General features: G+C 38.8%; 1 protein-coding gene across 1 annotated transcript; it reads right to left on the bottom strand.

The window, feature by feature from the left end:
* LOC124118432 (uncharacterized protein K02A2.6-like) lies at window positions 1-22,027 on the bottom strand. The gene is made up of 3 exons (XM_048394863.1): window positions 21,956-22,027; window positions 4,844-5,226; window positions 1-3,784 (listed from the first exon to the last, which is right to left on the bottom strand). Exons 1-3 carry the CDS (start codon window positions 22,025-22,027, stop codon window positions 1-3), a joined length of 4,239 nt encoding a protein of 1,412 aa, XP_048250820.1.
* Window positions 22,028-26,324: the final 4,297 nt, after the last annotated feature.

Below are 26,324 nucleotides of genomic sequence, written 5' to 3'. Positions count from 1 at the left end.
TCACTTTGACACAAAGTCCCTCAGATAAGACGGTTGCTGCTTCACTCTGGTTGAACGACGAAGTATGGGTGCTACAGGCGATGTCACTACCGGCGTTTCCTCCCCCGGTTCAGACATATCTGGTACACTTGAAACATCCCCTTGGATACTTTCCTCATGGGAATCTACCTGTGATGTGTCAGGTAAGTCTGATTCATACTCCTTCCTTCGTGAAGACTGTGATTCTAGCGGAGTGTCTGAATGTTCAATCACGTCCCTTCGGGGTGAAGATAAAGACATCCTGCGTCTGACATGATCCACATGCCTTCTGACCAATCTTCCATCCGTTAACTTGATGATGTACGACAATGGACCAGTTACACTATCAACTTGTCCACTAATCCACTTTGGACCTGAAGCAAAGTTCTTAACCCACACCGAGTCATTCACTTGGAATGCCCTACATTTCGTTAGAGCTGACTGATCCACAAGTTTTCTCTGGTTCTTTTTCACCTTTGAGGCAAGGTTTGGAAACATCAAGTCCAATCGCGAACGCAATCTGCGTCCAAGAAACAACATTGAAGGTGATACACCAGTTGTAGACTGTGGTGTAATTCTATAAGAAAATAGTAACCTATGTAGTTGAGTTGCAACTGTGTCACCAGTTGTCTTCTTTAATCCATCTTTTATTATTTGAACCGCCCTTTCTGCTAAGCCATTCCCAGCCGGGTGATGAGGGGATGTTGTCACATGTTCAACTCCATTTCTGGACATAAATGTAGCAAATTCTTCCCCAACAAAAGCTGTAGCATTATCAGTTACAATAATTTCTGGTATGCCATAAGCTGCAAACATCCGACGCAGCTGGTTTATGGTAGCCTTTGCATTTGACGACGACATAGGTGCACATTCGATCCATTTGGAGTAGGCGTCAATCACTATAAGAAACATGCTACCCATGAATGGACCAGCATAATCCATATGCAGTCTTTGCCAAGGTTGAGAAGGATACTCCCAAGGGTGTAGGGGAGCTACACTCGGACAATTCCTGTCTTCCTGGCAGGAATCACAACTGTTTACTGTTGTTTCTATGTCAGCATCTAGATGCGGCCACCAAACATAGCTTCGGGCCAAGCCCTTCATCCTGGTGATTCCTGGGTGGGACTGATGCAACTCTGACAATATGACAGATCTGAGTTTCAATGGAATGATGACCCTCGAACCTCTCAATAAGCATCCATCCATCACACTGAGTTCAGAACGAACTCTGTAGTACGGCTCATAGTGGTCATCCAACTTATCACGCTGCGGCCAACCTCGGATCACAAATTCTCGAACAATAGACAATGTTCGGTCCTTGCCAGTCTGGATACTTATGTCTTTAGACTTCAGAGGGCATGTGTCCAATTCCTGAAGCATTAAGACTGTCATGTCTTCCATAGGCTTCCCTGAGTCAGGCGCTGGCAACCTGCTCAATGCGTCTGCATTGGTATGCTGTGTACCTTTCCTGTGTACAATTTTATAGTCATATGCAGTCAACAACACTGACCATCTCTGAACTCTTGGAGACACCATCTGTGGCACTGGATTATTCTCATTGAATAATGACACCAACGGCTTGTGATCTGTCACGATCTGGAAATGACGTCCATAAACATACTTATGAAACTTTCGCAGTCCAAAGATCACACTCAGTCCTTCACGATCAAGTTGAGAATAATTCTGCTCTGCCTTAGTCAGTGTCCTTGAAGCAAAACTTATAGGTCTCTCCGAACCATCAGGCAGTTGGTGAGCCAACACAACACCTACTCCGTAGGGGGATGCATCACACTGCATTAAAAGTTGTTTGGAGCTGTCAAAATGAATCAAGACATCCGAAGACTGAAGCAAGTTCTTCGACTTCTCAAACGCTTTTTGTTGAGATGTACTCCATGACCATTTCACTTCTTTTTGTAGCAACTTGTACAAGGGGGAGAGAGTGTCAGGCAGATTTGGTAGAAACCTATGGTAGTAGTTCAGAATACCAAGATAAGCTCTCAATTCTTTCACATTTTCAGGGACCTTAGCTTCCTGAATTGCAGCAATCTTTTTCTCCACTGGATGCAAACCTTCACTGTCAAGTCTATAACCAAGATATTCAACTTCATCAGCCATAAAGACACACTTGTTTCGTCTCAAACGTAATCCTGCTTCTGACAATCGATGAAGTACTTCATCCAGAATACGAAGATGCTCACTGTCGTTGATTCCAGAGTTTATGATATCGTCGAGATAACCCGCTGAGTAATCGAGTCCCTGTAGAATACTTTCAATCATCCGTTGAAAGATAGCGGGTGCCGAAGATACTCCAAATGGCAATCTTGTGTACCTAAAGAGTCCTTTGTGGGTGTTAATCACGACATATTTTCGCGATTCTTCATCCAAGACTAACTGTTGATACACATGACTCATGTCAAGTTTGGTGAACTTTACACCCCCAGATAGCTTCGTGCACAAATCTTCCAACGTCGGTATTGGATATTGCTCCAATTTTGAAAACTGATTCACTGTCAGTTTAAAATCTCCACAAATCCTGACAGAAGAATCAGGTTTAATGACTGGCACAATGGGACACGCCCACTCAGAATGCTTGATTGGCTCAATAATGCCTTCACTCAGCAAGCGATCAAGTTCAACTTCTATCTTCTGACGTAATGCATACGGCACAGATCTAGGTTTGAAAAACTTCGGAGTTGCATCTTTATCCACGTAGATGTGAGCTTGGAATCCCTTAAGTGTTCCAAGACCTTCCTCAAAAACAGCTGAGTGTCGTTCAAGAACATCATTAAGTGTCAAATCTGTAGATTTCATAAGGTTCACCGAAACATCCCTCAGGTCAAAGTTCAAAGGCTGTACCCATGTACGACCTAGAAGATTGGAACCATTACCCTTGGCTATGGAAATCGGTAAGGAGTAAGATCTCTCCTCGTAAGATACTTCCACAGTAGTATAACCGTTCAAATCTACTTCCTGTCCTGTATAACTTCGCAGGGGTACTTGTGACGTGTATAATGTCGATGACTGAAGGCCAATTCTTTGAGCCGTCTGCTCATTCACAATGGTCACTGGGCATCCCGTGTCAACCTCAAACGTCACTGGTGTGCCATTAACATCCACTGTAATGTAGTAGGGGTTTGGGTAGTTTGGATCACCTTTAGCCGAAGTCTGAGTACTAACATGAAATAGCGAGTTCTCAAACAAGTCTTCCACACTAGCACTGCTATTACCTGGGCCACACGAGTTCACCTCACTCACTACAGCATTCACTTTCTGTCTTCCCTTGAATTTAGCCTTAGAATTCTGTTTCTGCGGAATTGATTCTTTTGACCTGCAGACTCTCACAATATGGCCACGTTTTCCACACTTATGACACTTCTCATTCTTATAAAAACACATGTGTGGAGCATGAGTAGTTTTTCCACATCTAAAACAAGTTTTGTTATTTCCAGATCCAACATGAGGCCTCTGGTCTTTTGTAGATTGTGCTGATGGTTTACTGCGAAACTTGTGTACTGAATGTCCCACAGTTTTATCACCGTGAAGATCCTGTAGATTCTTGTCTGCCGCCTCAATTGCGTTAGCAATTTTCAATGCACTACTAAATGTTAGAGCAGTCTCTGACAACAACTTTTTCTGAATATTGTCATCACAAATACCACACACTAACCTGTCTCTCAACATGGCCTGTAAAGACGTTCCAAAATCACACCCGTCAGTCAACTTTCTCAATTCGGCGACATAAGCAGCTACACTTTCACCAGCCTTCCTATTCCGTGAATGAAATTTAAATCTCTGTACAATTTCCGATGGTTTTGGCGTGAAATGTTCTTTCAATAAAACCACCAGCTGGTCAAACGTTTTCTCGCTAGGTTTCACGGGCTGAACCAATGCTCTTATCAACTGGTAAGTTTCAGTTCCACATGACGCTAACAGTATGCTTTTCTGTTTGTCTTCGTCTGTAATTCCGTTTGCCACGAAAACATGTGTCAGTATCTCACACCATTCCTCCCATGTCGACTTCTTTGGATTAAATTCAAACAATCCACAAACAAAACCCGTGGTAGCCATAATCTCTGAGCTGAAGATAGTGACGGTTATAATGCCTCAAGAAGAGCGAAACAAAAGTCAATGTTCATCTATACCGCTTCTCCTACTTCACACTGACGGGTGAAACAAAGGTCAGCAGACCACGTGCTCTTGGCTAACACACTCGTCGCAACGAACACACCTCGTCAATGTATCGTCAAACAGCCAGATAAACGTACCAAAATTCCTTTACATATACTTCATAGCTACCTTGAATCCCATCCTCGTCGCCAAAATGTTGGGTTCTCAGGGAGGAACGACAAACGCGGGAGCAGGGAGACGAGCCTGCCACTTGACCGGCTGTTTATTCCGACTGTCGCATGTTACATAACAGCACGTGATTGTGCTTACCTGCAACTAATCGCATTACAAGAGCGGACATCTGTTGGCCTGTCATAATATTATACACTAGCTTGTTTAAAACTACTGCGTTTCAATTACAGATATAACAGGCAACAACCAGTCCCGGCCCGGGGAATTGCTTTAGATCAGTGCCCCTCACGGGTCCTCCTTTGGTCAAAAGTTTGTTGCCCCTGTAATGCGTGTGCCACGCGTTGCACACGAGTGACCAACGGGGTGGGTGTCCACCCGATCCGTCGAATTTCTGAAAATAAGGTAGGTAAAATAATTACACGGATCGGGAAAGTAATACATAATATATAAAACATAATAAATAATCATAAATATAAAATATTTATCAAGTAATCTTCATTCATCAATGATCTTTATTCATAAATACCCATGGGTAGTTGCAGCGTCTATGATGTGGCGGAAAACGGTGACGTATGTTTCCTTCTCCTTATCTGGGAGGACGCAGTGTACAAGAGGAAAGTTTTGTCCCTGGACCTTGGCGTGGAAGGTATACATCTGCAGGAAGAGGTGGGGAGCAGCAAAGAACGGTCCATCAGCATAAATAACATCAGCGTCGCATAGAAGTTCAAGGTTGGCTGGTGTGGTGAAGATCAGCGTCTTCTTATCTGCACCGATGTCGGCGATGAGGAAGTCTTCTCCAGCAGTCTTGGACCATTCACCCTCAATCTGAATCGCTGCCGGGGTCTTGGGGAGCTTTGGGGTGTTCTTCCGTCTCTCTCGATACAGGGGGTGTTCTGACGCTGTCCAATGCTGGAATGTGGCTCAAGATCTGCTCAGGAAGGTTGTCAGCGCTTCTTCTGATGTTGGAGAGCTCATCCTCGTAGATCTGGGAGATAGGGGTTGTCTCATCTCTTGCACGACCGATCAATCTCATTCGGAAGACGTCTACATCATAGTTGTGAGGTAATGACGGGTGGTAGTGGTCTATTGCTTTCATCAGGACATCGTTTTCTGTTGTCAAAGTACCTAAACATAAAACAACACGATTACACACTTATAACACAAAATACAACACTATTAAACCAAATTGTTCAATTAAAAAAATACATGAACACAAAACAAAATGATTACAACATTATAACAAACAAAATAGAACATTATCAAATTAAAATATTCAGTTTACATAGAAAATGATATAAAATAATAATAATGTGACCTTTGCAACTGCGATCAACACATCGCCAGTATTTTGTGTCATTATTTTGTCTTGTTGACGCTAAACTTAAACCCTCTATGATAAGCAAATAGTGAGCCACGAGCATTGGAAAGATAGCGGACTTCAACTGCAACGTTGGCCATAATTGAAATAAGTGAAATGTTATACTTACTTACTTACTTTGGAGATTTAACGTGCGCTTTCCGGAATCAGAATCAGAATCAGAATCATTTTATTCTCAGAAACCACAAAAGGTGGTACAAGAGCATATTACAATAAATAATTATGCATATGTACAAAAAGCAGACAAGATGGCAATTAATAACAACATGTGATTACCTAGCATTTTTAATACTAATGGACATTTTTACAATGAATCTCGATAATTTTTTTAGATCCTGTGTGTTTGTTGTTGATAAGAGTTTTACAAATTTTATAATATTTGGCCATTCAGTATAATATGGTGAGAGAAATGTTCGCCTCTCTCTTTTAAAATAATTACATCTGAATAAGTAGTGAAATTCATCAGCAATAGATGGGGAATTACATAATTTACAAGTTCTATTTTCCTTGGGAATATTTTTCCATCGACCAGTCTCATTAGGTAAATTATGATTACAGGTTCGAAATCGTAGTATTGGAATTGCTATTCGTTTTGGCAATAGAAGATATTTATCGAGAACCGGAGTGTCCTTTAAATGTTTATAGTATAAGCCTTTAGAACTAGAATTAACGTCACTTCTCCATTTCTGAAAAAAGTGATCTTTAAGTATTTGCTCTACTTCTGACACTAGCCACTTTGTTGTGCAGATTGACGGATTGTTAAATACATAAGATAATCCAATACTGTCTAATATATTCACAACACATCTAACCCAGGGATTTGTTGATGCAACAGTCTTGTTCCCGTTAATTGACAGATATTGATATAACAGCTGTGAAAGTTTATACACTCCAGTTTGGTATGTTAATTTGTGCCAGAAAGATATCATTCGTTTAGAAATTATTATTCTTAATGGTAGCCTACCTAATTCGCCATATATCATATAACGAGGAGTTGAATTTCTTAATCCTGTGATAAGTCTGAGGAATTTGAGGTGTATTCTTTCTATAATTTCTAAATTTTCAAAGCCCCAGATTTCTGAACCATAAGTTAATATTGGTAATACCATCGTATCAAAAGCTGATAATACACAGTCCAAAGGTAAATTTAAATTTCTTGATTTTTTTATCAGGCAAAACATTGCTTTCAAAGCATTATCACTGAGGGACTTAAGACTTGATACTAGTTTTCTATTCCTGTGAAGTACAATTCCTAAATACGTATAAGTGTCGACAATATCTAGAGTTTTATCAGAATAGTGGAATTTATGTTTCGAATTTTTCGATGGGCCACCACCGAAAATCACAATTTTTGTTTTATTTATATTTACATGTAATTTCCACTCTTCACAATATTCATTAAAAGTGTCCAAGGCTTTCTGTAAACCTTCTGGTGATTCATCAAATAATACAGCATTATCTGCATACAATAGAATTATGAATTGGATCCATACAATTAAGTCTTTATCTTGATCATAGTTGAGATTAACTCCTCCACACCCAGATGAAAGCAAAAAGATTTCCACGTCATTTATGAAAATTGAGAATAATAGAGGGGATAGGTTTTCTCCCTGTCTGACACCTATATTACAAGGAAAGTAACCTGACATTTTATCATCACACTGTATCAACGATTTAATATTTTTATACATATTTTGAACTAACGTAAGAAACCGACCTTTGATGCCAATAGTCTGCATTTTCCTCCACAATCCCACTCGCCAAACAGTGTCAAAAGCTTTAGTAAAGTCTATGAAAGCGCAGTATAATTTTTGTTTATTATTTTTTAAAATTTGCATAAGCGTATAAATTACAAATATATTGTCAGCAGTTGAGAAAGATTTCCTGAATCCTGCTTGGGCAGGTGTTAGAATATTATTTTTATCTAAGAATTTAGTTAAACGGTTGTTTAAAATTCTGGTGAATAGTTTTCCAAAGCAACTAAGGATAGTGATTGGCCTATACGAGTTAGGGTCAAGTGGGTCACCCTTTTTCTTGTAAATCGGTTTAATTATACCCACTAACCAAGGTTCTGGAAGTATACCCTTTTCAAATATCAGGTTAAATAGTTCAACTAACAAAGGGGTTAATAAATCAATACTATCAATAAAATAATCATTTTCTATAAAATCAATACCGGATGCTTTATTTCTCTTTAGTTCTCTTACTGCTATCATAACTTCATAAGGTGTGATATCTCCATTTAAAGTTTCACAGTCATATTGTGTATCCATAGTACACTCCTTCATTTCCGGGTCTTCTGAAGTTGTCTCATTGAGTGACTTAAAAAACTGGTAAAAATCTTCAATTTCAGGACAAATATTGTCATCTTTTTTATCTCCTTTTAACATTTTCCAAAACTCTTTTGGGGAGTGTTTGTGTTTTTCTCTTAACATTTTACCTAAGTTATCTTTATATTGTTTTATATGCTTATCCATACATTTCTTATAAGCCTTAGATTCATATTTTAACAGGCGTTTGTTATAAATAGAATTAAATCTTTTCAAGCGGCGTTTTGCTTTATAAAAACTTTTTCTAGCATTTATACATTCCTTTCCAAACCATGGTTTGTTCATCTTATATTTCTTACCGACACCCTGCCTCCGGGTCCCGAAGGCAGCGCGTGCAGCGTCTATCAGCACGTGCCCGGCCTCTTCAGTTATGTCTGATGCGTATTTCGCACACGGGCCCGGCCAGGCCATTTAATGTGTTTCCGAAAGGGGCGAAAGTGGTCTGTGCAACCCAAGAGGGGGCTTTAGGGGTTGCTTATATAGAATTTGGGAATTTTGAGATTTGGAATAGATGCCGATGGGGTTGGGGAGGAGAACTAAGGGAGCTGGGTGTGGTGGATGTTTGTTTGTTTATGTGATTTTGATTTGGTAGATTATTTTGTTTTTAGATGCGTTTTATTAGTTCCGTTTTGATTAAGAATACGCCTAAGGCCTTGAAGTTTTCTTGTTTATTTTGTGGGTTTAGGATTGCTTCTAGAGTGAGAGCCTTGTTTAGATTGAGGGTGGTTTGTAATGCGGTTCGATGTGTTAGGTAGTGTGTGCAGTGGATGAGTGCGTTTTCTGGGGTTTCTAGTTGTTTGCAGTGTGGGTAGTTACCTGTAGTGTTTTAAAAAAAATAAATTAGGTGGTTATTTAGGTTGGTGTGTCCTGTTTGGAGTTTAGTGATTACTCTGTCGATTTTTTTTATGGATGGAGAATTTTTGGTATGGTAAGTGGTTTGCTGAGTACTTTTTTATTTGGATATTTGAGTCTAGACATAGGTTATGCCATTTTTTGGTGATTTTTTGCTTGTTTACACTTTTAATTTATGAATTTGAGATGAGTAAGTTTAAGCTTATTTCTGGGATTTTGAGGGATAGTTTAGCTGCTTTATCGGCGTTTTCAGTACCGTATATTCCTACGTGGGCGGGGATCCATAAGAATGTTATTTGTTCGCCTGCCTTAGTTAGGTCGTTGGAGCTTTAAAGTATTTGATTTATTAATTTAGGTCGGTTTGTGGTATTTTTGTTTTGGAGGGCTTGCAGTCCACTTAGGGAGTCGGTAAGTATTAGGATTTCTTTTGTGGTTTTTGGATTCTTGATTATGGAGGGCTGAGGCCATGCCTGTTAGTTCTGCCGTGAATATTGATTGGTTGTTTGGGAGTCGGATGGATTGTGTGGTTTAGTTGGTTGTGTGGTATGGACTCCGAAACCTGTGTGTTTGGAGGTCGGATCTGAAGATCCGTCCGTGTAAATGTGACACCAATTTGGCCAATTTTCGTGTATGTATGCTAGTGTGGTGGTTTTAGCTATGTTTGTTTATTTATTTGGCTCGCTAGTGTTGTGTCTATTTTGGGTATTTTAAGTTTAGGGGTGAAGATATTTGATTGTTTGCAGTTTTGTTTAAGATTTTTAATTTGGTGTTCATTTAGGTAGTTTGTTATTCTTTGGGATATTGGGGTAAGTAAGGGGTGATTACGAGCTAGAGCTTGGTTTTGGGGGCTGATGTTTTGGTTTATTAAGTTTTGGATGAGAGGGTTTGATTGGGACGCGGCCCAGAAATTAAAGCTTAGCTGTTCCCTGCGTAGACTTAGTGGCATTTCTCGTGTTAAGGCCTGAAGTGAAGTGTAGGAGGTGCCATGTTGGGTGCGTGTAATTAGTTTGAGAGCCTGATATTGTATTGGGTCAAGTTTTTCAGATAGAGAGTTGTTTAGGGTGTTGTATATGGCGCAGCCGTAGTCTAGTTTGATCTAATTAGTGATATGTAGAGTGAAATGTTATCGAGAAGTGTGATATATATACCTAAATAAAACAAAAGCTGCAAAGATCATCTTTGTTTTATAAATTTATTTTATAAGCTCCTTGTAAGGTCGCAACTTTTGAACTAATGTTGTCATAAGTAATCTTCGAGCTCAACATGCCACGTTTGTTTCAAAAATATAAAACAAACATATTTTGTGTTTTCATTTTAAATCATATAAGCTTAATCTCCTCATCTTTTTACTGTTCCACAGTATCGACAGTCAATGACATCATGACGAAAGTGTCAAGTCCTCATAACCATGAACCAGTGAATCATGACTTTAAGGTATGCATTACGGCCTCATAAGAATATCAATATTGAGACTGTAGGTAAAAAAAGACTAGATTACTGTATGAGATAAACGTATTTATGCAGATGTAATTACGTAAAATAAATCAATATTCCACCCTTATTGTCTTTCTTTCGTTCGTTTCAAATCCAGTTCCACTTTTTTACTTGCTCGAGTTGTTAAAATAACACTCGATACCCATTGTTTAATTAGATTGGCGGATTAAAAAATTCGCAGGACGACGACCTCACTTTTTGCTAGTTTGTTTTCACACGACACAGGGGTCGTCGTCCTGCGAATGAACCGGGTTAAGCACCCCAGGAGCAGAACGCGTTCTGGTTCTGTGTCGTCTTACATATCATCATCTCTATAGTTCTCATGATATCCGAGAATTTAATCTTTACGAATCTGTTTTTCAACATTGCAAGTCATTATGAGGATTTCCCGCTCAAAACCTGAGTAGACGACCCCACTTATATTGTTAAAACAACATTGGTCGATGAGGCAACATTCGTCAATGCGATCTAGTCAATTACAGGTATAGGGTTGAAAGAACAGAGAAAATGTTTATACAGTGCATAGTAGTTGTGAGATTATGAGTACCATTTGTTAATTTGTCAAACAGACTATCCACTCACACTTCCTTTAAAAGTCATAGACACGCATTTGTATTTTATGAACTCTTCATACTTGGTAAATTTTGTATCACAAATAACAAATACCACGTCGTACAGATTATTATAAAATTCCCTAAGAAGTTAAATATATCTAATTTCATTTACTCACAGTTTATAATGCGCAGTTACCGAGATTTAGTGTATTGTAATTGGCGAGTCGCTGCATTAAAAACAATAGGTAACTTTACTAAAACCCATAATATATTATAATTTACAAGACAATTAGTTATTACAGACATTACAATCAAACATCAGGTGCAGTATTATTTGAAATACAAAGTTAGTAAATCAAACAGAATATTGAATACAAATCTTTTCAAAGTTAAACAAATATTGCAGTAAATTAAAGCGTCAATACCAGCCATTATGTCAGAAAATTAAGTTGCTGATGTGTAACAGTATTTAAAAGGTCTAAACGAAATGACTTGATAATGACCTTCAAATTTATCACATAAAATCTTATCATGCAAAACATCTGGTAATTTTACAATATGTAAAAGAAATGGGGTGCAATCATCGAAAATACTGTGCTGTATCGTCGAAAAAACATTATTTGTGTACAACATTCACAGACTGTTGCACAATAAGTGTCAAAACATGTGTATTCTTCAAAACAAATGGGGGAGTCATTTGACCCTGGGGAGTTATCTGAGCCTACGACGGGGTAGTCGTTTGGGCCTTAGGGGAGTCATCTGAGCCTAGGCTCAAATAACTCTAGAGTCGTCTGAGCATGGGGAGTCATTGTGCCTCCTACACCGGTGTACAGTTAAGGGTTTCTTGCAATCTGGGTGTGGTGGGCTCCCACTGGCTCCATACCTATGTCTCTCTCTCTCTCTCTTTGTTCCGCAGTTAACCGCGGCATATCTTTCGGATTTTTTAATTACATGTGATGTCTTTGCAACGGTTCATCGCCTTTTTATACAAATTCAGCAGGTGCAATTTTACGAATACCTGGAAAAGCTGTTGGGTGACTTTTGGCCACTGCACGTGCACCTTTAAGGCCAACTCGTTTTGTTTTGGAGTGACTTTCCAGTTCTTGGGCAACTGTTTAAAGCCTGATACCATTTTGCTCACTTTGATAGTTTTGGGGGGAAAATCAATTTAAAAGTGTATACTTTCTTTTGCCCATGAGTATACATGAATGGGCACTAAAATCGGTCATAACACAAGGTGTTCGCAAACCAGGAAAGCATGTCCTGCTCAACCGGTAACCCCGGCCAGGAAGCAGTAAGTGCCAGTGTGTCAAAACCCCAGTTGAAGGTCTTTGAATGGGACAGCATCGCTTGATTAGGGTTGACGTGTACGTCAGTAAATTCGTTTGGACATCTACTATAAAATTTCTGGAGTGACGTAACCTGAACTCAGATGGCGCAATAGTGATTTAAAAACTCAGGTGTAAACAAGTGTGACTTTCATGAAAGTATAACAAAATGGACATACTCTGAGGTACCTAAGCAAAGGCGAAATATAGACCCCAATAAGCTGGAGCTTGTGCAATATTGCTCAACATGAAGGAGAAAAATGAAGACAAATTAAGGGGTTGCCATATTTTGGAATTTTAATGCACAGATCCAGATAGGACACTGAAAAGGACTGTTTCTTTACAGTTCATCGCTGTTGGACAGATGAGGTGGAGATTTTATTTTTCCTTGGCATTGTTGAACGAAATGATGTCATGTATATATTTGAAACTGAAGTTGAATGCTTTTGTCAACCTTTCCTTTTTCTATTTAACTGAAGTAGTAAAAAAATCCGATTCGTGTTCTGAGAGGAAGGGATAAGCAGGGCGAGGAACACAGTAGGTACCCATGGGGATAATTAATCGAAAATATGTGAATCGTTGTGATCTTTGACTGTGGCACGATCTTTCGATGTGGCTTTATCGATGTATTTGACGAGACACATGACAAGGTATGACATGTATACAACTAGAATTTTATCGAAAGAAGCTGGTCTTCTACCATTTGAACCTTTCGAAAATATTTCATTTTCACGCGAAATTCACATAAAAGTGATTTAGTTCATCAAATACGTTTAATTTGGTATGTATACGGAAATTTGCCAGGGACACAGTATTTATCAAGTCATGTCTTCTTCGCGTGTTTGACGCAGTGCGGACTTCTGCGAAACCGTAAACACATTTGCCTCTTTCTAGAATGTAATCACAGTTCCAGAAATTGCTTTTATTACATTCCGTACCCCCCTCTGTAGACGTGAAAGGTCTGGCTGGAATCAAAGGAACCACTTGGCAGTTGTTCTTTGAGGCACATCCTTTCATCTTCTTAATACCCTCAGCTTCAAGTTTTCTAAAATTGGAATATGTGTTCTTTCTCCAGCATTTATGTAGATAATTGCGCAAGTCCCAACATACATGAATCAGCTAGTCTGTTGTCGAGATGGAGATAATGCTTCTTCCAGCGTCTGTTCAAGCCTCACCTGGAGTGTGTTACATGCATGCCATCGTTTAACCTACAAGGACGAATAATGAAATCAATCATTCACGGGGAATGTATCCAACCATGTTCTTTCTACCAGTATTCAAACTTTATACACTATGTGCCGTTATCCGTTTTCGTCATGGTTAGAACAAAGAATCGTGCATCCTGTATGTACGTCCAAATTTGTTATGTGACCATAATCAGCTTCATGGTGTTCTGTCTGTCGCAGGTGCAAATGACAGTCCGAACTGCGAAACAGTGAAGTCGATTTAACGTGTGAAGCGTCGACATTCTATTGTGCTGCACACGACGAAGAGAAAATCTGCAAATGAAAGCACACTGTAATATTTTCAACACTGATTGAGAGTCTTCGATGATGTATGGTGTGATAATGTTGACACGAGGTTATATTCTGAAATATTGTAGATTAATATTTTTAATACAACAGTTGCAAGTGCTCTGGACAAAACTTTCCTATTGAGTGTGGTCGCGGTCGCGACGCAGCGCGATTGTACAGCGTTGATTAAATCAATACGTAGCCGAAAATGTCACGTCGGTTCTGCAACATATAGTTATCATGCCTCATTTGGACACGTCAAAACTATAGTGAAGAGGCTCAAGCATTCAATATCATGCGCGCTTTAAGCAGAAGCAGATACTTGATTACCTGGTAACTTGGCATTTGTATAATGAATACAGCGTAATTTGATAAAAACATGTCTTTGGGTAACAATATAACTTGAGTGAATTATAATGACATTCTTATCGTAAATGCGAAAAGTTTGTCAAAACCGTGTCTCCCCTTCTACAACTTAAACTCATCCGGTTGTAGACGATATGTTGTTGATTAATTCTCCCCCGCCCTTAAGGCGGGGAAGTATACGGGAAACGTTAATTTTGTAGCATGTATGTCGACATGTTGGTTTATTTGAAATTTCAAGCCACGCATTTACGGAAACAAAACTTACAAATCATGTGCGTGGAATGTTGATGCTGTTCTTTTCCAGCAATAAGAGATACTTCAAAATCGTCTTTATGTAGTTAATTGATGCATCTGACCGTTTCTGGTCATTAGTTGACATTATTAAACCATTCATGTGTAATCCGATGTCCTTTTTCCCCCCAAGGACTAATTTTCTGATTTTCACGGTGTATACAAAAGAAGAATTGTACTCCGGAGATCGTAAATAACAGCATAATAAAAAATATTTTCTGAATGATATGCTTATTCATGAACAACGACGACATCTCAATTTAAATGTAATATGGCTGAATTCCACATTCTACATACCACACTTTTGATTGTTTGGATGCTCATGTTCACTGGAAATATTTGGAATAGTTATATTCCGTATTTTGAATTAACCCAGTCCCCCGTGATTTTTTTAATCAGTGCACCGCACATAGCCACATGTGAAACGTTTGGTAGCAAAGTCAAAGCAAAATCGGAGCAGTGTGTCGGCGAATTTGCATCAAGGCTGTAGTATTTTTCAACCGTTTAATGGAATTCAATGTACAGCCGTAGCTCTGGTCACTCATATATTTTGTGTCCCATGGCTCAAATCTATTTGCGTCTGTACCGTGTTCCACTGACCTCGATAATCTGTTGGATGAAGGCACAGCTCTCTACAGTCACATAGTTAACACCGAAGGCTATGAGGGGTATTTAGGTCATAATCAGTTCCCAGCAGTCACCACCCCAAACGATATTATCTACATAACAGATCAGTTTTATGGCTCCGCCACAGGTGCTCCAAATATTGAAGCAGGGAAAACAAACAATCTCATTAAAATCAGATCTTAGTTTGTTTAGCGGTAGCGAGAACTAAGATCTGATTTTAATGAGATTGGGAAAACAAATTTCATAGAATCATTTCAAAAAGCAATATTGATATCCCCGTCACGTTTGGTAACTTTTAATGATGTCTCCATTGCAATTTTTACGGATTTTGATTCGTATGCATTATTTGACTCTCATCAACGGTATGGTTTGGGTCAGATTGATCCGAATGGACAAGCGGTTTTACTTCTGTTTAGTGGTATGGATGGATTGTTATGTTACATCTTAACAGTATATCAGGCGACTATGCTTGTCGTAAGAGGCGACAAACGGGATCGGATGGCCAGGCTTTGGTTGATGCATGGCATCGATCCCAATTGCGTCGATCGATGCTCATGATATAAGGCACTGGATTGTCTGGTCCAGACTCGATTATTTACAGAACGCCGCCATATAGCTGGGATATTGCTGTGTGCGGCGTTAAACGACAAACCAATCAATCATCATCATATGAACTCAAACCAGTCATTGTTACAAGTAAACCACATTCCACAACAGTTACTGACACTGGATAAAAAACAGTACATAGAAAAAATACCAAGTAACTCAACTCATCATGATCACAATTACTATTCTTTGAAAGAAAGAAATACGAAAAAGAAACTGACCAAAAAACGTAAAACAAGAGACGAGGAATCTCCGTTATTGATTAGTCCCGGCATTGAAATGTTCTCCAACTACGCGATAATATTTTGAGTTGTGACCAATAGACCTTATCTAGTATGACTTTTTTGCCATATGGAGCCCTTAGTATTTTCATTTACATTAATTTTGATACTATTTTGATACTATTTCCACATGTTTACATTTGTGCCAGAAATTGCTTCCATTTCCTTCGATCTACTTTTTAAATAAAGACCCAGGTTAGAATAGGTCTTCAGCAACCTATGCTTGCCGTAAGAGGCGACGAAGAGGATTGGTTAGTCAGGCTCGACGATTTGGTCGATGCAAAAAATCATATTCCAATTGCGTAGTTCGATGCTCTTGGTGTCAATCACTGGATGATCTGATTCAGACTGGATTATTTACAGACCGACGTCATATGGCTGAAATACTGCTGAGTGCGGCTTTAAACAAGAAACTATTTTTAAATAGACCTTCCCTATGCAAATGTATCAACTGTATTGCCCCATACTCAAAATAAATATTATTTCTTCCACAACAGCGTTGTGTTATTTGTGGTTAATATAATTATGCTCCTTAATGCCTTTCAGTAACATCATAATTATGCGTTTGTGAGGCATCACATATGGCGGGGAACTTTGATGCTTTGCATCAATGTTTTCTTGTACAATATATACATCAGGGTCTTCGTGGGATACCAGGCCGAAATAAATAGATTACCATAGATTACTGACTATTGAGGATTGCATGGTTACAATATAAGTTATCCGTCCTGACTGAGCGCAGTGCTACTCATGCTGCCAACCAATGGTTTGCCTTGCAAAGACTTGACTATTTAAAGGGTAAAGTGACATAACTAGTAGTTTATTGACTGCGGCATAAAACCAATAACATTCACGCACATAAGGCAGAGGAAGGCGCCATCGCATGACGTCAGGAAATGATTGGATGGCATCACTAAAATATTGACTGGTTGGATTACTTTTTCAAAACATTTTACGAAACTATATAATTATACTACTCAAAGATTGCAAAAGATCAAGTTTTGATGATATAAAAAAGTCAAGGGTCAAGCAGTCAAGGGTACTATGTGCACGAGGTGATTGTAAACCTGTGTTTGGATGTATCGTGACAGAATCTGAACATTTGTGCTTGAGGATTGCCACAACTGGGTGGACGTATGCCATCTCAGCGTCAAAGATATGTTTGACGACCTAAGAGTTAGGAAGATGCATTGGCATGCTGGGGACTTGGTCAACACATCGCCACGTTGCAAACGCCTTTGGTGTCAGCCACATTGTGATCAGCAGGGCATGGAACAGATACCAGACGTTTGAACAAGCTACCCAGCGACATGCAGGTGGTCAGTCAACGGTGTTCCACCACACAGCGGGAAGACAGGCTATATTTAACATCTCGAATTAACGTTGGATATATCGAGTCCTGTCTTTGTTTGTGCTGTTCTGTAGAGATTCCTATCAAGTACCGGGTAGGACTTAGGCTTAATGTAACACATTAGCTATGGGGAAACAAATATAAATTGGGAAAGAAAATACATTTGTCTATCAAAACTGATCTTAACACACGACTTGGATTATACGAGATAAGGTACCACTCTGCTTGTCTCAGATTATATAAGATGTCGATATGACAAATTTCCCCCTCGTAATTGCGATATTTGTTTTCTTTTTCTGTGTTTAATAGGTATCAAGTTAAATGTCAGATGGTAAACAAAGACATAACAGTAGCCGTAAGGAAGTATGATTTGTTCTGTTCTGTTTCTACCTGCAAATAATCACTGCTTTTTTTTATTGGAGGATAGGTTGAAGTCATATTCTGATTAATATATAAAATTCAATAACTCGACTTAATGAGCTGCCGGCAAAAACGGTTTCTCATTACACTCATTACCTTTTTTATCATTTGAAACTATCACCAACAAACTAGACACAAAACTGGACACACAAATATAAATGTTACTACATTTACATATGGTGTTTTCGTAGATTGCAAAGCAACAATACGTCTGTTCACATTGTAGTGAACTGTCTACTCACGTCTACCACACTTGCTGAAGTAGTGTCCATCGCTATTGTTCAGAGATCCTCAGATGCAGTGAGACATCGACATGACAGTAGCCGTAAGAAAAGATTTGATTTGAATGAGATTGCAACGATATTATTTTAAATTCACTATCATAATATCTTCAAGGATATTCGTTATAAGTGTGTGATAAGATACACGTATTCCCTGTCCTGGTAGATATATTTCCGTTTGGCTTGGTGTTAGATCCTACACATGTGACAGGAGATAGCTGACGAGATGTCACAGGGAAATCCTGAACATACATTTACGAGAAGAAACATTCAGCATGTTTACAAAGTACTATGTTTATTTTTGTGACGTGGGTTTCAATGATGATCACTCTCCGAAATTAATGGAGGAAATAAAGATCATTCATTCATTCATGGTTGTCTGAAATAACAAAATAGTAAATAATCAGTTGAATGATCTAACTGTGCAACATTAAGTTATTGTTTGAGTTCAACGTCGTTCTTTTCTGACGTTCTCCAATGCACTCCTGTCGTCCTAGCTTTGATAACGCAAGGTCAAGATGTGGGGGATATTGAAAAAAGATATTATGTTTCAGATTGTGGCAAGATGTTTTTCATAAAAACAAATTCAGACTCATAGCTTTAAATAATAAAATTTCTCGTTTTGTAGCTGTAGCTGAGAAAATATCTAATCTCGGTACATTATCCAAAACCATTTAACTACTGTCACAGCAGTGGCAAAATGAACACTGAAATTCGTTTGGAAGGTTGAAAGGTTCCTCATATCGTATTGATGTACACGCAGAGAGGTATGACGACAGCTGGGATGATGACAGCCTGATTGTGGAGACCCTTGGGGATGCAAGACAACAAGACAACTCTGGACGTCTCAACATCATGCAAGCATGTGTCATGGAGCTTATGTCCTACTTGCGTCCTGAGTGTCAGAGGATCTCACTTCCTGCTGTTGACATCACTCAGACAATCTAACGTTGGGAAGAAACATGCTAATTGCTTACATAACGTTTTCTATTTTAAGTTTCTTAGACTTCAATTGTTTGTGATTAATATTTATTGTCAGTTTTTTTAAGTGTTGTTGACTTTTAATTTGGAGAAGAGATAAGCTTGGAACCGGAGTAGAGATGACCAAATAGATAACCATTTTTCTTTCCATAATGCCAAAAGGAATAAATATCTACATCATGCCTATTTAACAGAATTGGAAATTTAAGAAACAACGGAGAAACTGTATTAAGCGTCTTTTCTGGATCTATGCACTGACATTCAGAACGATGATAGCCTTTGTGCCAAGCTGTACGACAAAGTAAATGATTTCACTGTCAGTAGACACCTTGTTGCATCACTGGTTATCCAGTGATTCATGCGTGAATCTTCATATCGACAATCACGTTAACGCTATATGGAATCTACCTCAGCAGATATATGACATAGATCATCCTCTGACGTTGACATAAACTTTCACATGGCAACATCTACACACAGTGCAAATTTGTTTAAATTTACATTTGCACATGATGCAGCTATGGTACAAATTTTATTCTGGTTAAAATCTACACACGGTAAGCTCGTTCACGTGACAAGTACATCACGTGTGTATATTTATGCACATGTGTAGAGAGGTATGTGTGAACAGGGCATAACTATTATGTCGTAAGTAAGATAACGTTGTGACAGGTGAAAGACAGCTTTACCTTCAAGAGTAGCTCTTATGACATTCGTATTGTTGGTCGTAGGTCGCTAAGACTTGTCTCAGCTAAGAAAGCCTCGTGTTTAGCCTAACACACAAAAACAGCCTGGTGATGCTATCATAGTAATTGTGTTTCTTTAGTGTTAGGTTACAAATCAGGTTTTCCACAGTAATCCACGTGGCATCATAATGAATGGAGGGCTTCTTATAACAACAGGGCGTAAATAGTGTAACTGACTTTCAGTCACAGTGGATGGGCAGTATAGTTACATTCTGACTACTGTGTTGAAACTAGTGACAGTGGCAGCAATAAAATTGTAAAACGAAAACAATAACTGCAAAATATGCAGTTGACACTCGTTTTATTTTGACCCGAAACAACTGATGGTTTTTTTGCGTTTATGGGGGTATTAAAATATGAACTCCACAAACACTTAGCATGGTGAGGTCAATTGTTAAATATTAATGGATTAACAACTTCACAGTAAAAATAAACAACATCAATCTGTAGGAAAAGATGGGAAATCAGTAACATAATTCTGCTACATAAACGCTTACAATTACTAAATTACTAATCAAATCCCATGGAATCATTTGCAATGCCCGCTCTTCAAAAGAAAAAGAAACGCACATGTAGAATGTAGTTCACAGAACCTGACTACACAAAAAAAACCGGTAAATTGGATATATGTTATTGGAAAATGTTGGTGGCCTGATGTTCGACAAACGGTGCGTCAAAACGCAGCCATTTTCGATTTGCAATGTCTTAAACGGCATTGTTTTCACTCTTATTAAAAAATGTCATGGAGGAAAACAGTAAAGGAAAATGCACGTGCAAGTTATGGCATTCGTAATTCGTGGTAGTGGCTATAAAAAGGCAAGCATAAGTCAATAATGTGTCATTCAATTGTCAAGAATTTTCAAGTTCGAAAATGCCGAGTCGCAGCGCTGCCGATCAGAACATCGCCATATGACGTATCTAAAGGGGGGAATCGCAGTGTTCTGTTGCACGTCACTTAAACGTCCACCACAGCACCAATTGCTGCCTTTGGGACCCATCCACACAGTTCAATTGTACTGCAGACCGTCCGGGAACCGGCCGACCAAGAGTTACCACCCCTGTACAGGATCGCTAAATTCAACTGTTCCACCTACGTCATCGCAATGCCACAGCTACGGAAACTGCAGGACGCATCCCTGGTTTGAGGAGAATATCGGAACAGACTGTCAGGAACCATCTTCGCGAGGCTGGAATCCGACCCAGAAGACAAGTTATCGTCCCTGTTTTGCAACAGATCCATCGACAGCGACGCTTGCGTTGGTTCCATACCTTGCAGCCTTGGAATTCGAGAAACTGAAGACGAGTGTGGTTTAGCGATGAATCACGATTTCTTCTTCACCGGCGAGATGGAAGACAACGTGTTTATCGTCGTTGAAATGAGCGTTTTACCCCTGATTGTGTACGTGAACTCGACAATTTCGGTGGCGGTAGTGTCGTGACGTGGGGGCCATATCCTACATCACGAGATCTGACTTAGTTGTGGTTCAGGGACATTTGACAGAAAATCGCTACATAAATCAAATTCTTCAACCTCACCTTCTTCCAATCATTGACCGACAGAGGGAGCTGTTTCAACAGAACAACGCTCCACCGCACACAGCTCGTGTCACGGTAGACTACCTTCATAATGCCAACCTCAACGTTTTGCCCTGGCCGTCGAGATCTCCAGATCTCAACCCAATCGGACACCTCTGGGATAAATTCGATCGACGTGTACGTCAACGTCAGAACACGCCTTTGCCAGTTTCGTTGGGTACGAATCTCCGTGTGTTCGGGTCGTGTTGTGTGCGTTTCAAAGGATGCAGACAACACTTATATTAATCACAATAAGTTGATTGCAAACATATATTAGTTTTGGTCAAAAAAGCCCCAAGAACCAAATCTTATCAATCTAATTAAAATCAAATCTTTTACACCGATGCAACATCAATGCGTCAATGAGATTGCCAGGTGACTGCATATGACGGGCTACGGTTGAAGGGAGGTAACTCGTTGTCTTTCCTTCACTTTAGGCTAGTATTATTTTTATTCGATGACAGCATGTTAAGAATTTATCTCTTGAACGTTTACATGTACAGGTTCGACCGGTTTCGAAACCGAATGAAACTCGCTCTGCCTTAGCTGTAGTCCTGCACCGCAACTGTGGCATGAAGTTTTCGTCTAAAAATTATATCACAATAATAAGACCTGATTGGTCCACGTGATCTTGACAAAATATGATAATACGATGTATCCCACCTTGGAGGGGAATAATTGTCTCAGGGGGCGAATAAATCCCTCATACTCCGCCACGAGCAAGGCAAGGTGCATGTGGACTTCTGAGCCGCGGAATAAATCCCTTGTAAGCCGCACTCTTTTTCCTAGTCAATGCAAATCCCGTGACATGGAACAGGCGAACCTCCGTTCAATCGAACAGCTGTTTTCCATCAATTTTGAATTTGTTTTAGTTCCTTTGCAAAATCATAATTTTATTAAAACATATCGGTAAGATAAATTCGTTGTGGCAGGGTCACTAACGAGGGACGCAGGGGAGTGAAAAAAACAACCTAACGAGGAACGCATAACACCCCATGTACCTCTGGTGATCCGCTACAACTTATAGTGTTTACCCCTCTATTCGGAGGAGTTCCGATCGAGCGTCTCTTTGGCCTGTATCGGCACTTAAAGCTGGATATGAAGAGACGGGACCCAGCTAAGTACGTGTGTCGCAGCGCGCTCCTTCATTCCCAGTGAGTGACTCATTCGTTACCCTAACCATACAGTTGGTGACATTCATAGTCGTGTGTATGTCTTTGGGAATGTCATTATAGTGACGACGTTCATACTATTTCCCAGATGAATTAAAGTGTGTATATTTAATCGCATGGTTTAAATGTGACAGATACAACATTGTACATATTTATTTTATTCACCTTCAGTATCTGCTTTTAAGTGTTCAACTTTAAACATAAATCACTAGTTAAGCTAGATAAAATGTAGTTAATATGTCCTTCATGTTGTAAGCCTTAACAAACCCAAGTCATGACGTGCTCAACAGATTGGCCAAGCTAACCCTCAAAGTTGACCCTTTGTCTCACTGCATGTTCTCAGTCTGCACACATTTCCTGCACAGACAAGTTGTCAGGTGAAATCATCTAAAATCAGGTTAGTTTAATATGTATGTGTATACTTGTATTGTTGTTATTGCAGTTAAATGTTGCAGTATATTAAACTTAACTTAAACTTAACTAAACGTGTTTAACATTATCATATTCTCAGTTACAATCTGTTTATGTAAATGAGATAAACAAGACTTATAAATTGTAAGCTTTGGTAGTTACTAATATATCACTTTTCTGTCTCTTTATTCTTGTATGTATGAGGAAGAGTGTATGTGTTGTTTTATGGAATAGGCTATGTTTTAAATGCTTTTGTGATCAGTTCTGTATAATATACAGTCTGTACTATACGGGATCCGGAGAAATAATTTAACGTGTATGTAAATGGTTGTATTAGTCATTGTTATAAAAGTATATGTTTTATTCAGATATCCGGAATTATAAGTTGCGGCGCTAGTCGGGAAGACACCCCAGTCTCACCCACAGGGTAGGCACATAATAACAAAAGTGTGTCACACCCGTAATGTATATGTATGTATTTGGAAGAGATTTATAATCACCTTACACTTAGATAATATAATATATTAAATTATTCTATTTGGTTCTTACATCAGTTAACAGATCATTGTGCAGTATAACAACTAATATATGAATAAGATGTGTTTGTAATGTAAAACGGTTTGTAATACTGTGATGTCGATGACTGCATTTATGTATATTGTTAATATTACTTATCATTCCTTTAATATGTTTCAGGGTGTAGATCCTATATCCTAGATAGATAAATATATGACAAATCCATTGGCGGAATAAACGTCTCTCACCCGTAGCGTGTGTTTGCCTATCACTCATTCACTGCCCTGCTACAAATGGAGCCCCCAGTGAGGACTATAGTCGCCATGGAAGGAACGACATAGATCGCCAGCAACATCCACTTTTGATGATTTCTTTGAAGTGACCTTTGTGTGTTTGTTGTGACTTTTCCAGTATTGGTTATTGCTACTTCAGCTTGGACATTCAATTCAATTCATGGACATTCTGATCATGTGAGTCCCCATCGTGTATTAATTCATTGTATAAATATTACATCCTTTGCTATCTAGCATTTAACTTTAAATTTCCTTTGTACCTGGCGCCAGTTCAGTTGAGTTCTGTAAACTGTGACTTTGTTTACGTCACATATTTCGTATTTTGTTTGTGTACAAAGCTTTGTATTACTGTAGACTTCTTTGTCAGCTACTTCTCATTATCCTGTTGGTACCAACATTGTCTACGTAACTACAGGTTCTTTTGTGATGTCATGTGTTAAGTTTAGTTTAGTTTAGTTCTGTTTGGTATTGTTAAGTTTAGCTTAGCTTGGTATGTTTATATAGTTTTGATTTAGTTTACCATCAGCTTTTAGTTAGTTTACTTATATAACGGAACTCAGTGTGTATGAAAATAGCTTGTTTCATTTCTACTTTCTCTCCTTGTTTAATCAAATAAAAGGTTAGCAAATATAATGTAATTGTATAAATAAAATGTAAGCTAAACATGTCTTAATTTACTGACTGTATGACGACAGACTTTTGCACTTTCTTTGAACATTTCACATTTTGTTACTGACATCCCCTACCACTCCATCTGTGTTGTCTGTAAATTTAGTATTTAGTCACTTCCTTGGTTTGTAAATACACTTTGTAAGTATTGTATTTTCAAATTGGGATTTGTGTACACTTGTGTTGCGTTTCTTTCTTTTGTACTCCATGATATAACGGGAATACTGTTTAAATGCGCCTTAAACCTGCCTTAAACCAAGTAGTATAGGTAATGATGGTTCTGGCTCACTTCCACTGGAGCCAGATTCATATACCTATACTGCTACTACAGGGGGCATTTTTTATGCCAAAATGATTATGCGATTTAATGATAGTCATGAGATTGAGTTAAATTGACTCCAGCTCACCACCACCTGGAGTCTATGATACAAATTTTTTATAGGTAATGATGGTTCTGGCTCACTTCCACTGGAGCCGGATTCATATACCTATACTGCTACTACAGATGGAATTTTTTATGGCAAAATGACTATGCGATTCAACGATAGTCATAAGATTCAGCTAAATTGGCTCTAGCTCACCAATACCTGGGGCCAATCATTGCTTTAGATGAGCCTAAATGGTAATAAAAATATTCTTCATTATTTTTATCGATAAAGCGATATTCAACATTTTTATTAAGTTCTTCGTTCATTTTACTAGGAGACCAGACTATATAACTACACTCTTTTTGTAAATTGATAAGAAACAATTGATAACCGTATTTGGTTGGTTTGACATCACTGATATAATAAAAACCTTGTGGTAATTCTCTCTATTTAATAGCTTTCTCCATTATTATATATATTTATGTAAGCATTTGTCTAAATGTAATCACACGATAGTAAACAATCTATTTTTAATCTCCAACCAGTTCTTTGGTTTTGGCACGGAATAATTGACGCGCTTGTTGCCTCCCCTGTTCTATGAACTTTTTTTTCTCATCCTCGCTAATACCACTGGTCTTATGAGATTTTGATCGAATCTCCTGCTTCATATCGTTGTATTTGGTGAGCTCCGACAGCACTAAACGAAACTCATCATCGGATATCTTACAATCGGCCATTGCTGTCGAAATATGATCCTCAATGCTGTTCAACTTTGCTTCGGCGAGTATCCGAATACTATCGTGTTTTAATGCTTTCTTTTGTAACCTACGAGAAATGAATTTTATCACTATTCCTACCAGTCCCGAGACTACAGCGGTTATTTCCATGCCGAGCACGATAGGCGCGGCGATTATAGTTGATAGTAAACCGATACCCGCTACACCGAGTCCCATGCCAGATACTACAAGAGCGGTGTCAACTCCGTCCAGAGCATTCACGGCTCTGCAATACTTTTTATACAATCCAAGTCTCAACTCCCTATCCTTCTCTATTCGATGTTTTATGTCGCTTATTTGATGTAATCGAAATCAATCAACAGTTTCCATCTTTTCAAATGCTTCATCGAGCGCTGGATATAAACTCATAGTGTATATTACGATCATATAATAGTCTTTAATTGGTCTTGCTTAAATGTTTTGAGACTATACATCAATCTTATCAAATGTATATTATACGGCAAGAATATCTTAGTAAGAGAAATACTGTCACTTTTGATAATTTGGACCCCCTCGAGGGTTGCAACAGATGATGCTCCGATATGAATAATACTGCAACGTTGACGTTGGTGTTTCTTTTGCCATTTAATATATAGACCTGGTAATATTTCGAAGGCATTTTCCGGTGCATCTCCGAACAAGACTTCAATAATAAGCGTAGAAATATTAGGTATTGCACTCAAGTTATCTTTAATATCTTCGCATTCAGTAACCAAATTTAAAGTAACATTTTTTAAGGCCGGACGACTATATAACATATGACCTGGGTTTTCTGGCAGGGGAGTGACTAACACACTTTTTCGTTTTGACGGGATATAAGCCGCGAG

The sequence above is a fragment of the Haliotis rufescens genome, unplaced genomic scaffold (assembly GCF_023055435.1).
Source record: "Haliotis rufescens isolate VD_foot unplaced genomic scaffold, xgHalRufe1.0.p SCAF_13, whole genome shotgun sequence".
NCBI lineage: Eukaryota > Metazoa > Mollusca > Gastropoda > Lepetellida > Haliotidae > Haliotis > Haliotis rufescens.
This window is presented reverse-complemented; position numbering and strand designations above follow the sequence as displayed.